We start from the raw sequence: 13,538 nt of genomic DNA, 5'->3' as shown, positions 1-13,538 counted from the left end.
AAAGTTCCGGGACAGAGGGCGGCTGTGGGTGTCGCGGGGGGAGCGGGCGCCGAGGACTCCACCTGTCTGCCCCCTAGTCTGGGAGGGAAAAGGGGAAGGTTCGGATCTCCACCCGGGCACTCCCTCCCCGAGACCTCCCCCTTCGGTCCGCTCGGGTTCGCCCAAGCTGCCACCCCGCTCCGCCTCTCCCACCCTCCCTTTCCTGGGGTCATCCCTGGCCAGAGCCGCGCGCTCCCCCAGGACCCCCGAAACGTGATCACTCAACAGCCGGACCCCGGGAGCGAACCGCCCTTTCTCTCTCCGGGATCCCGAAACACCATTTCCTGCGGCTCCCTCGTTCCCACCCGTGACCCCCAGTGTTCCCGGCTGTCCGGTCCCGCGCTTGCAGGGTTCCCCCGGTCCCAGAGGAGAGAGCTTTTCCTAGGGCTGGGCGGGGAAGGCGAGGACACCCCCCCCATTTAAAAATCTAGGGAAAAGGCGCCTTTCTTTTGAAATCACCAGCTCGTGCGACCCCCTCCTGAAGACCCCAGAGTCCTCGGCTTCTCTTTGTCTATCTCGGTCGTCCCCCGCCTGTCAGTCGCTAGCAGTTAACCGGGGTGGGGTGGGCAATCCCGCCCCCCAGAATGAATGAAAAATAACCGTACATTTTACCCCTAAAGACCGGGGAGATTCTGCGCGCGACCATCCTTCCCTAGTTCGGTAGGGGGATGAGTGGGGGCGGGGCGCTTCCCTAGGGGCCAGGTTCTCGCCGAGGAGGAGGGGGCGAGTAGAGCTCCAGGGACGCCCCCCCACCGCCCCAGTTTACCCCCGGGGTGAGTCGAGTCCCCCACCCCCAGGCGGGAGAGCATCGCGTTTGGCCGGAGGGCCGAGGGGCCCTGTGGCGTCGGGGGTCTTCCCCTGCAGGGTGGGTAGGGGCTGTCACCACGTGGCTTCGCCTTTTTTTTTTTTTTTTTTCCGCTCCATTTTTTTTCAAGTCGATTTTATTTAGAGGCGGCGCCAGGGCGGCCGCGGAGAAACGTGACACACCAGCCCGCTCGGAGGGGTTCAGACCGGAGGGAGAGAGCCGCGCCGCGTCGTCCGCCTCCCAGCGCGCCGCGGGCACTTCCCCCGGACGCCCCCCAACTCCACGCGCCCCCCGCGCGCCCTCGGGCCGCCTCCCGCCCCGGGCTCCGGACAACTTCAGGGGTGGGGTGCAAAGAAAGTTTGCGGCTCCCGCCGCCGGCCTTCCGCCTCTCGGCCTAGGAGGCTCGCCGCCTGCCCGGCTCGCTCGGCCTCGCCCGGGACCGCGTCCCGCCCGCGCCGTCACCATGAACAAGCTCTACATCGGCAACCTCAACGAGAGCGTGACCCCCGCGGACTTGGAGAAAGTGTTCGCGGAGCACAAGATCTCCTACAGCGGCCAGTTCCTGGTCAAGTCCGGCTACGCCTTCGTGGACTGCCCCGACGAGCACTGGGCGATGAAGGCCATCGAAACTTTCTCGGGTAAGAGCGCGGCCGCCTCCCCGAACGCGCCACCGCGAAACCCCGAACAACGGGGACCCGGGCCGCCTCTGGCCGCGGCCGCCAGCCCCCGAGTCCCCCGGGCCCGCGGGGCTTAGCCTCCGTGCCGACCCCCGACCTGCCTCCTTTGACGCCCCCCTCCCTCGCCCCGCGCCCCCCGCGCGCAGATACTCGGGATTTCTTTCCCCCTCTCAGCCCGAGGTAAGCTCCGGGCTCCCTCCCCCCCACCCCCCACCGACGGGGCGGGAGCCCCCGTTGGCTGTAGTGGGGGAGCGATTGTAGGGACAGCGAGTGGAGCCCCGACTGGGCGTTATTTCCGCGACCAACCCCTTCCCGTGCGCCGCCGGACCCCCCAGCCGGAGCACCCCCGGCTCCCCCTCCTCCGCCTTAGGCCTCTCCGGGCGTGGAAGGGGTCCCCGCCCCGTGTCCGAGCTCTCCGCTTTCCGGGGACCGTAGCCCTCCCGCAGGACTGGGGAGGAAGGGGGTCCCGCCTCCCGCCCAGGGCCTGGGTCTTGAGCCATTTTGATTTGAAAGTGGGGCGTGAGCGGGTGGCGCGGCGGCGGCGGCGGGTCGCCATGCTGCTTCCAAGACGCCAGGCTGGGCCGAGGCGCGCGCGGCGGCCCGAGGGACCCTCCCCGCCGGGTCGGCTCTGCGCCCCCAGGTCCTCCGTTCCCAGCCAACCCCGACAGAGGGCCGCCCTGAACCCCTTCTTCCTGGCCCGACAGAAAAATAAAGTTTCGCTCCTGTACACCGCCTCCCCCTACTTTCTGAGGGTCGGGGCGCCCTTTCTCTCCTTCGCCCCCACATCTGGGGGCCGTGTAGGCAACGCGCCCGCACAGACGGCCTCGCACCCTACCCAAATCTGGCTTTGTCGAGGGCGAACCACCCAACAAACCTCAGTGATTAAACAGAACAAAACAAAAAATTAAAATAACGAATTTATAGCTTCCACCATTCCCAGAACAGCCTTTTCCCATCCGGCCGCGGGAGCCACTGTCTGGATTCCTGGGAAGACTCGAATCCCGGGAACTCCCGAATGACCCCAGTGTCTTTCCCCTTCCCCTTCCACCTCCGACCCCTGTTCACACTCTCATGTAATTTTTTTTTTTTAATCTATAGGGAAAGTAGAATTACAAGGAAAACGCCTAGAGATCGAACATTCGGTGCCCAAAAAACAAAGGTAGGAAAGAGCTTTTCTGGGGGGCTGAGAGGCTGGGGGGGCGTCCAGAGCGTCTCCAGTGGAAGAAACCTATTGCTGGCCTTCCCACCCTCAACTCCGGATGTTGGGGGCAGGGAGAGAAGATTGGTCAAGATCTTGTTATGGGTGGTTTACAGCTTGTAAAAAGAAAAAAAATATTAAGTTGGGGCTGGGTGGCTTAAAAGATGTTACTTGTAGAATTAAAGGGGGGGAAATTCATAGGGGAGAAGCTTTGTGGAGTTTGTTCAAGGTGTGGGGCCGTTTTTGTGGAAAAGCCTAAGATCTTTGAAGAGTTCAGACTCATGGCGATTTTACAACTTCCTGGCAGGTCTCCTTTTCTCTGTTTTTCCCACCCTTCCCACACCCTATTTCCTAAGTGGATTTAGGGGTGGTCTCCTTCTACTCCCTAGGGGAAATGGAACGAGCCCCCCCCAAGAATTCCCTTATACTTGTTCTTTATATTTCTGCAACAGGCAAAGACATTTCCCCCCCAAAGACCCCCACCCCCGGCCCCTCACATGTCACATCCCCCCCAACTGGATTTTCCAAAGAATATGCCTAGTCTGCACTATCCTGTTCGAGCCCCCCCCCCCACTCCTTCAGCCCATTGTTACAAGGGGGACCATCTGGGGTGAGAGCTTTGTGTTGAGGCTGTGAGCTGGGGCTCTTTGGAGGGTCTAGAACTCCGTGGATGAATGGGTGTGTGCGTGTGTGTGTGTGTGTGTGTGTGTGTGTTCACGTTCATGTGTTCCAATACCCTTTTCTCTCTCTTCAGCAAAATGGGGTACCTCCACCATGCTTCCGGAAAATTCATGGTGGATTTCAAATCTCTTTGAACTCTGGCTGGGAAGTCTAAAGGTAGAGCCTTCCTACTTTTCTCAAATCAGACTTTAAACGTGTTGACAGTGCAGAGTTTGCTGTCTTGTTGCTAGCTGGAAAGGAGCCCCAAGTACACCTTTGATCTCTCCCCCCTCCATTTCAACTGGAAACTTGCTGCCTTTCGGAATGGTCTCTGGCCTTTTCTGGGTGTGAGGGTGAGGGGTGGTGACTGCTTTTTGGGGGCAGTTAAGAAGATCTTGAAAGTTTAATGGGAGATAAAAATCTGTTTGGCCGTTAAGCTTGAGCTCTTTAAGCAACTTGGAACTATTATGTCTATAGATGATCAATATGGCTTGTTACTACATTTATAGAGCTTGTGATTCTTGTGATTTAGCCTCAACTGCTTGAAATACTCTTGTTATTGGAAAGGCAATTAGAGTTAGGAGTAAAGAGACAATAAAATTGGAAGGGAGAAAAGAAGTCTTATTTTGAAACAGTTTCTGGAGTTGAGACTAAGAAACAAATATACAGACACCCATAGCTTTATTGAGATTACAGATATTTAAATTGAAAGCTGAGCACTGATGAAAAATACCCAGAGTAAGCGGAATTACGAAATATGTGAACATTTTTTCTTTTGCTCTTGAGGATAGTTTAAATTTTAAAGGGAACGGAATGAAAAGCAAGAGAAATAGCAAAATGTGATGAAGTAGAACGCAAAACATTTATATTTTAATTTTCATGGTGCCCTGTATTTATGGATCTTTTTTCCCCAAGCCATCTGCTGACTTTTAAGCCATTTCTAGGCTCCTTGTTCCCTCCAAAATGCTTCACTGAGGGCTCTTTTTTGAGTTGGAATGGGGAGGGAGTTTGTGAGAAGACTGGGGGGCAGAAAATTTCCCTGTCCACACCCATATTAAATTAGATCTTTTGTGTGTTCTCCTTCCTGAAATAATTTTTGAATCCAAACATTGAGTCAATTGTGTTTTCTTTTCTTTTTATTTTGGGTGGTGGTGAGAAGGCACTTCATTTTTCTAGAATGAATCAATTTTTGAAGTCTCAGGATTTAAAAAAGAAAGAGTTTGTTTTCATGAAGTCAGTTTGCTCTATCATTTTGTGTTCTTTGAGGGGGCATGTTGTGGTATGTGTCTTTAGTCTGTGTCTGAAAAGTCTTCAGTTGGTTTGTTTCTGGCTTTTTCAATCTCCTGGATGTGCAGAACAGGAACTAGTTAATTATGACTAACATTCTAAGCAAAATGAACAACTGCACATATCTATTATATATATGTGTGTGTGTGTGTGTATATATATACATATATATATGCATACACACTTGTGTTTTTGCTGTTTAAAATAGATGAGAACTCTTGATGCACTCAGTTCCAAATGAATTATGATTTAAATTTCTAAGAGATTAATAAACACCCAGCAGCCTAAATGTTCCCTTTTCTTTTCTTTCTTTTTTTTTTTTTTTTTTTGGTGGGGGAGGAATCAGACAAAAGATATGTTGCAGCCCTGATTTTGATATTTTAATGTATTTTGTTCTCATTTGGAATCTATTTTATAAATATAATTTGTACCTTCTTAAGAGCTCAAGAGACTGAGCACTGTACATTTAAACTGAAAAAGGCAATTAGTTTGAATTTTTGAAATGAGTGACATTAAATGTCTCTTGAGACTACCTCCCCAAACCCCCTCTTGTGTTGGAATTTAGTTAACAATTTGGGCTTCTTGTTGAGAATTTATATATATATTCACTGCCAAATATTGAGACCAAAGAGAATGACCAAAAGGACTTTTAAAACAGTTGTGGAAAGGGTTTGTATGTGTTTTATTCTGAGAGACTTAAGAGTAGTTGAGGTACAGAGCTGTGCCATCTTAGTGTGACTCATTTATTTTGGGAAATGACTTGCTTTTTAAGGGAATTAAACCTTTGTTCCACATGCCACTGTGGTGTGCCTTTTTCTAGAGGAATGTGACTTAAAGATAGCATATATTTACTGTCAAATGTTGTTATCAAAATAAAAGGTGTTACTGTTAAGAACAAACTAAAAGATGCAATACTTTTAAAAATTGAAATGTGTTCAAGTTAGAGTTCCAAATGTGATTTCTTCAGGCAGATTAATGGTTCTTTCCTCTATATTGACTTAAAAAGAGATTGGCTACCACTTTCTCTTAAATTTCCAAATATTAAACAAATTAGTCATTCATATGAGTATGAGAACTCTCAAAAGAGAAAGTGTTCAAACTTGAGTTCTTTTGCAGTTTAATTTTCTGATGTGAGCACCTTTAAAACCCTGTGACAGGAAGTCTTATAAATGGCAAAATATTATTTTACATTTTAAGGAATGATTTGTGAGGGCTCTGGAGAAATTGAATCACTAAATGTTTTCAAAACAAGTTGAAAATTTTGCCTTCAGAAATGGGTTTGCATTTAATGGAACAACAACAAACCTCATATTTAGAGGCTGAAAATGAATGAAGGAGGATTAAAAAACAAGGAAAGGAAAACTACCAGAGGGGAGGATTTTCAAGCACTTTTACTTTAATGGTTGTAATTATGGATTAGTACCCAAAGCAGAAAGTTTATAACCCAGAAGGTGAAAGATACATGTGAGCAGTATTCAACAAGTAATTTAAAGTAGAAACAATTTATGACCCTTTTGGTTAAAAGGTTTTCTTGTTTAATAGCTTAGTGTTTTGTTTTTTGTTTTTGTTTGTTTTGCTTTACATAAGTGAAAAAAAATGGTTGAATCTTAAAGTTTTTCTGCACTGTTTTGAGGAAAGGTGAAAATTGAGTCCCTTATTTTTAATTTCCACCTAGAAATTAAACTTTGCAAATTCATAAATTCATTTTTCTTCACTGCTAGATTTATTTTGAACTGGGATCATTTGGGTGGTCAGTGTTTCTAGATGAGTCTTTCCTAAGGACAATGGTATTTGACTGTCCCATAGAAAAGTTCATGGATTTCCTTCCAGAACCCCTTATTTTCTGATCCAAATTAGAAAGGTGAATTTTTACCCTAATCGTTTCTCAGAAGGAGAACTTTCTGGTAAAGGGGGAGAATTGCAGTCCTCATCACTAATTTATCCAAAGTATAGTTAGCTGTTCCAAATGTAAAGTTTTAATGGCTCAGCTTTTGGTGGAAAAAAACAAAACAGTCTTTCTTATAATTATGTTTCAGAGATGAAATACATGGCATTAGCAATTGGAAGAATCTTGATTCAAAGGTTCTGAGCTTCTAATCTTTTAAAATTACCTTAATCTATGTCATTTGAATCTATGTGTGTGGGTACTTGGAAGGCTTATTTGCTTCTTTTTTAGAGTTTATTTATTCTAAACTTTAATGTGTAACAGCTAGCTGACAAAGATCCCGTTGAGATGGGCTGCGTATACACTCTTAAAACATTTTAAAATGCAGATCTGGTTCAGTTGAGTTTTGAAAATGGGGAGAACGTGTGCTATTTGCTGAAGTGTAAAGATTGTGTGTTGAAGAATTATTTATTGGTTAGATCTGTTGATTTGTGTGTGGGGGCTGGCGGTGGTGGTGGTGATGGTGTCATGAGAATTAATGTGTGATGAACCAAAGACATTTAGGGAACAAGACATCTTTTCCAGCTGTTAGAATTCAAATCCAGTCTTGTTCGCTCCCCGTCCGCTTAAAAGATACTTAAAATGTGGCTAATGCCTTCCAGAAAGTGCAGCTTAGAAGCTGGGATGGCACTGTTAGGAAGAGAAAAGGCGAGGAAAAAAGCAGCGGGGGAGACCGGAGAAATCAGACGAGTTCGTCCCGGGTTGGAAATTCCAGACGGGGCCGGGGGGAAAGGACGGAGGGGGAGGGGGAGAGCAGAGAGATAGGGGGCTGGAGTGGATTTCCCGCTTCCCTTTTAAAGGGGATAGGCTGGAGCGGGGGTCGGAAACGGGCGGTGCACTCAGCGCAGGGCAAGGCTATTTTTGCCTTCCGACTTGCCTGCCTTCCCTTCCCCTTTTCAGAAGCGAGAGGGGACAGCGAGCCAGCGGCGGCGGGGCTGCAGGGCTTCCTGGAGAGCTCGCGCCGGCCTCACCTTCCCCGCCCCGCCCCGGCCTCGCAATCTCGGCGGGCTCCGCGGAGCGGCCGCCCGCTCTCCTCTCCACCAGCCCTGGCCAGAGAACGTCCGCCCGCCGGGGGCTCCGGGGAGGCCGACCCCTGCCAGGTCCCCGAGACCCCCGAGGCGGCGCGCCTTGGCCCTGGGAAGCCCCAGATCCCAAACTTGGTGTCGCAGCCGCCCCCTAGGGAGGAGCCCCCGACCGCCGACTGCACACCCTCCCCTGCGCCCGGGCTGCTTCTCGCGCCTTCCATCCTAAGGCCAAAAGCCAGCGGGTAAATGTGCAAAGAGGCAGAGGAGAGAGGAAGATTAGGTCAGGGCAAGATGGGACAGAGAGTTGGAGAGAAAATGGAGGAGCGGCTGCTGGTCTCTCCCAGGATCCGGGGACCCCTGGCTTTGGGAACAGAACCCTGAGGAGAGAACTGTCCATTTAAGCAACCTGTCATCTGTGCAAAATGGGGGGGGGGGGCTGAATCTCTAGCTTCCTGAAGGCTGGTTGGAACAATAGCCGGCAGTAACAGTAATCAGAGGCTCTGACCGTGGATTTTATTTATCTTGTAAAAGATAGTCGATGGTCCTCCTTCCAGCCCCTGGCAAGGCTTTGGGGATCTTTCTCAAGGTCTCAGCAAGTGTTTGACTCCATGTTAATACCAGACTTCTGAGGCCACTTATTCCGTCTTTCAACCACTTCTTTTTTTTGAGTTGGAATCTCATTCTGTGCCAGGTTGGAGTGCAACGGCAGGCACACTGGTGGCCATCACAGCCAACACCTCCTGGGCTCCAGCGGTCCTTCCGCCTCAGCCTTCCGAGTAGCCCGAACTACAGGCGAACGCTACCACACCCAGCTAATTTTTTATTTATTGTAGAGACAAGGTCTCGCTCTCTCGCCAAGTTGCCCAGGTGGGTCTCGAACCTGCGGGCTCAGGCAATCCAATCGCCTCGGCTTCCCAAACTGCTGGGATTACAGGCTGAGCCGCTGAGTCTGGCCTCAACCATTTCTTAAATGCCTGACAAAACAAAAACAAAAGCGAAGTGCATGTCAAACATGCGCTGAAGAAAGGGTGTGCTCATTTGATTATTGATACAGTTTGGTTTGGCTAGAGATGATCCTGTAAGATCCTCTGAGAGACACCACTGCAAGGAGGCATTACCGGGAGGAAGTTGCTTAGTCCCTGTTAGTGACTTCATTCTAGTAGAAGAACTTGGATGGTCTTTCAGATTTTTGGGATTTTTTTTTTTTGAGTTGGAGTCTACTCTGTCGCCCAGACTGGAGGGCAGTGGCATGCTCCTGGCCACCACAGCCTCAGCCTGCTGGGCTCAGGTGATTCTTCTGCCTCAGCCCTCCAAATGGCTGGAACTACAGGCACAGGTCATCATACCTGGCAAATTTTTTGATTTATTGTAGAGATGAGGTCTCGCCAAGTTGCCCAGACTGGTCTCAAACTCGTGGGCTCAGGCAATCCTCTCACCTCTGCCTCCCGAAGTGCTGGGATTATAGGCATGAGCCACTGCACCTGGCTCTTTTTTTTTTTTTTTTCTTTAATTTCGAGTCAGGGTCTCACTCTGCCACCCAGGCTGGAGTGCAGTGGCACTATCATGGCTCACCACAGCTTCCAACTCCTGGGCTCAAGAGATACTCCTGCCTCAGCCTCCCGAGTAGCTGGGACAGCAGGTGTGTGCCACCATGCCTGGCTAATTTTTTGTTAACTTTTTGTAGAGATGAGATCTGTGTTCCCCAAGTTGATCTTTCAGATTTTGATCAAAGGGTAGTTAGTATGTACTTGTTAGTGGGTGGAAAGGGGTCAACTTAGTATGGAAATTGATTGCAGAGCCAGCTTTGTAAGACCCCCCTCAGACTTCTGCAGCACAGTAGATTTGCAATAAATACAAAAGACCAGAACAAGCTTTCACCCTAAACACAGACCACTGAAAAATGTGTGTGATTATAGGTAAATCACAGGGAAAAGTAGGTCTGTACCTCAGACGGTCGGAGAAAAACTTCATTGCAACACACTGAAGTGTAACTGTATGCAGAACAAACACCATCAGAAGTGCAGTCGTGTTGCAAAAATCCAGTCTCCCAGGAGCATGACCGACCCATAAGTAAACTGCTTTTGAATTAAATACAGAGCAAACAGCTGGATGATTAAAAGAATTTGTGACTGGATCATGCAGATACATATATATTTTTTTTTAGTTGGAGTCTCACTCTTGCCTAGTCTGGAGTGTAGTGGCTTGCTTACGGCTACTGCAGCCTCGACCTGCTGGGTTCCGGTGATCCTTCCGCCTCAGTCTTGCAAGTAGCTGGAACTACAGGCATGCACTACCACGCCTGGCTAATTTTTTTTTTTAGAGACAAGGTCTCACCAAATTGCCTGGGCTGGTCTCAAACCCGCGGGCTCAGGCAATCCACATGCCTCAGCCTCCCAAAGTGCTGGGATTACAGGCTGAGCCACTGAGCCCGGCCCCTGCAGATATTTTTAAGACCCCTTAGAACAAGTCTGGCTATTAGACAGGTGGCATTTTGGTGTCTGGAAGTCCTTTAAGGGATGTATCTGATATGGGGATGTTGCTTGTGGTTTAGAGGAGAGTTGTGGAGAAAAAAATTTCTCTTAATAGAGGAGGTGAGAAAGTGAATGTCTCCACTTTTTTCTTTCCATTTCTCCCATGTTCAGTGGATTCTAGTCAATCCTCTCCACATTTCCTTAGGAAAATGGTTAAGGAGAACTTCCATTTTTTAAAATTTTAAATTAATTTTATTTTAAACAATTAATCATGTATCCAGATGTTTTTCTGACCATTTGAAATGGAAAATGTTAAGTCTGAGTGAAACTTGATTGGATGATTTAGTTTAGTTGATTGGATATAGTCAGAATCTTTAAGCAGAGAAATCAGAGAATTCAGACATATACGTGTAATGGTTGTTTGCGCAGTCTGAGTCTTTTGGCAAGAGTTTCGGAATCACTCAAGATGCTCAATGCTCCAGGAGGGGAGGCAGCTCTGTTAGCTCAGAGTCCTATGCAGGTCCCTTGCTTGTCCCTTGTTGGGGTCTGGAGAAGGGTCTTCCAGGAAATTTCAGTGCTTAAAAGCATAAGCTCAGTTCCTGTAACTCTTGAGAAGAGGTGCTTATATAGCAGTACGTGGAAGCTATTTTTTGTTCTTTTGTTGTAGATACTGACTTCTCTGCCTCCTGTCCTGGCCATTTGTCCTCCTTTGAAATTTCTCAGTTCTTGGCCCCATCCCACCCTGCCACAATGCTGTGGTTAGCCCCATGAGAATCAAGCGATCAAATGTATAGATGGCAGAAAATGTGCCCCTGAGGGGTTCTGTCTGTGGACTGTGTATATGCTTGCTTGGGGTGTCTATCCAAGGCACTGGGTTAGGGTGAATCTTCATGTAAGCTTGGTATGTATTTGATATGGAACAACGATGGATAGGTGTGTTGAAGATCTGTGCTCTGATAACTCTATACTTGTGTGCTAAAAGGAAAAGCCACCTTTTTGAGGGAGGGACGTGAAACTTACCAGGACTGGAGCAGTGGCATACGCCTATAATTCCAGCACTGGGAGGCGGAGGCAAGAGGATTGCCTGAGCCCAGGAGTTCGAGACCAGCCTGGGCAACTTGGTGAGACTTTGTCTCTACAGTAAGTGGAGAAAAAATTAGCCAGGAGTGGTGGCTTGCGCCTGTAGTTCCAGCTACTTGGAAGGCTGAGGCGGAAGGATCGCCTGAGCCCAGCAGGTCGAGGCTGCGGTGGCTGTGAGCATGCCAAGCATGGTGGAGAATGCTACTGATTGATTATTAGGGGAAACAGAAAGAGGCCATTTATTCTGTTGTCATTGATGCTCTCAACCCGGGCCAGGTTCCTAGCTCAGACTTCACACTTGAGGGCTGCTGTCAGAGGTTATATTGTGGGTAAAGACATTGATGAGAGGGGAACCACTCTAACTGTGACTGAGGAGGTGTTGTAAGAATTCAGGACGAAGGGGACCATGAATCCTCTCGGGAGACTGAGGAAGGGAGATGTGAGAGCAGCCTTCCCCATCTGGTGGGAGACGGGTGTGTTTGTCTTAACAATATGCTGGCAAAGCAGGCATACAGGAATTGGGGATCCCCAGAGACTCAGGAGCTAACTGCATATGTTGCTCTGTCCTTCCTCTGTGTTTGTAGTGGCCTCACGTTCTCTCCCTGGTCCTCTGCTCTGAGCCTCCAAAGATGTGCTCAGAATTTGCCTTCCTGCTCACTTCTTGCCCAAAGGGTGCACGCCATGTTGCATGTGCATGGGCGGGTGTGTGCATATATGCACACCCACGCCCACAGACTGGGCCCAGGGAAGGAGGATCGAATCTTCTCTTACTGAGGTGGGGAGGGGAAGGGTTTTCCATCCGGATGTGGTTTTTGACCCTTTAACCAGCTTGTGACTTTAATCAGTTACTATAAAGGGTTTTTCAATTAGTTTCTGCAAAAGGATGTGTGTTGCCTTTTTCTGGAGTAGCGTTTGGGATTGCTTGGGGCTCATCGACTTTCTATCAAGAGCCTGGAGAAGGAGAAAATGAGGGGAGACAGGAACTGAAATGGGGGCTGTTAGGTGGAGTAAACTCTATTCAAAGTTAGATGTATTTATTCTACTTCCTTCGAGGTCTCTAAGTTGCTTGGGAGGAGAAGTCCAACTGTAATAGAGACCAGTTGCTTTGACAAGATTTGGAGAGGGAGCCCTGAATTAAAGGGCAGTGGTGATTTTTCACAGAGAGACGTGGCCGTCGGTGGCTGCAGACAGTGTATTCTGAGCAAGGACTCGATGTTCTAAGATGTTGGCTGGGAAAGCAGCCGGATTCAGAAGAATGTACTCTTGCTAACAGTCTATTCCAGCAACTTTTTTTTTTTTGGAGTCGGAATCACCCAGGCTGGAGTGCAGGGGCAAGATCATAGCTCACTGCAGCCTCAACCTCCTGGGTTCAGGCGATCCTTCTGTCTTAGCCTCCCAAGCAGCTGGGACTACAGTTGAGCATAACCACATATGGCTAATTTTTAATTTTTTTTTTAATAGAGATGGGGTCCAGGCTGGTCGAGAACTCCTGGGCTCATGTGATGCTTCTTCCTCAGCCTCCCAAAGTCCTGAGATTCCAGGCATGAGTCATCGCACCAGGCCTCTTCAGAAACTTTTTATGTAATGTAAAAGGAAGGAAAATGTAGCTGACTGGAGTTATGTGTAGGGTTTTTCCCTCTGTGTTTATTACCCCTGAATCCAGAGATGCTGCTGCTGGTGGACTGTTAGAATAGGGTTGAGTGATTCCTGTCCAGGATGAGCTCGGGGGCAGGCAGGGGTGAAACAGAATGAGCTTTACAAACCTCATTTCGCTCCTACCCTTGCCCCTCTTACTTACCATCTTGAATGAGTAGTATTCTTTCGATTTGGAACTAGAAGAGGAATGCTGTCTGCCTAGACCCAAGCTCCTTTGCTCTCTCTCAAAAAATCACAGGGTCAACAGCTTGACACTGGGAGTGTGTATGGGGGTGGGGCGGTCCTTGTCACTCAGTCACTGGCTGTTTTAAAAATAATTGAAAAATGCATATTACAACCAAAAGCCATGGGAGAGACTATTAAGCAAGATGGTAGCGACTTCTGGGAGAGCTTGCATACTCATGCATCCGGGTATCCTCTCATGGTGTATCCATGAATGCAGGCATTCACCCATTTAGTTTTCAGAGCCTATTATTGTGTGACATGCCCTTTGCTAGGTTCTAGAAATAAAACAAGGAACATGTGAAAAACCTTGGTCTTTTAGTGTAGGTGGAAGAAAATACAACTTATCAGATATGTTTTCTCTGAAAGCTTATAGGGTGCTCTCTTTATCACTTACATATATATTTTTTGAATTGAAGTCTCACTCTGTCACCCAGACTGGAGTGCAGTGGCTGCTCCTGGCCACCGCAGCC

At 48.6% G+C, this 13,538-nt stretch overlaps 1 protein-coding gene across 3 annotated transcripts in view; it reads left to right on the top strand.

Moving 5' to 3' along the window:
• The first annotated feature begins 950 nt into the window (after positions 1-950).
• IGF2BP1 (insulin like growth factor 2 mRNA binding protein 1) overlaps positions 951-13,538 on the top strand; it is a 55,600-nt gene continuing 43,012 nt past the window's right edge. For all 3 annotated transcript variants that reach the window (XM_008063653.1, XM_008063655.1, XM_008063654.1), the window contains exons 1-2: positions 951-1,482; positions 2,620-2,680. In XM_008063653.1, coding sequence (XP_008061844.1) covers positions 1,308-1,482; positions 2,620-2,680 — 236 coding nt within the window. In that variant the 5' untranslated portion in view covers positions 951-1,307. The remainder of the gene's footprint in view (positions 1,483-2,619; positions 2,681-13,538) is intronic.

Source organism: Carlito syrichta, unplaced genomic scaffold (genome assembly GCF_000164805.1).
Source record: "Carlito syrichta isolate Samal-C Ts95f unplaced genomic scaffold, Tarsius_syrichta-2.0.1 Scaffold306978, whole genome shotgun sequence".
Classification (NCBI taxonomy): Eukaryota; Metazoa; Chordata; class Mammalia; order Primates; family Tarsiidae; genus Carlito; species Carlito syrichta.
Note: the sequence above shows the minus strand (reverse complement) of the source record. Positions and strands in the feature narration are given on the sequence as shown.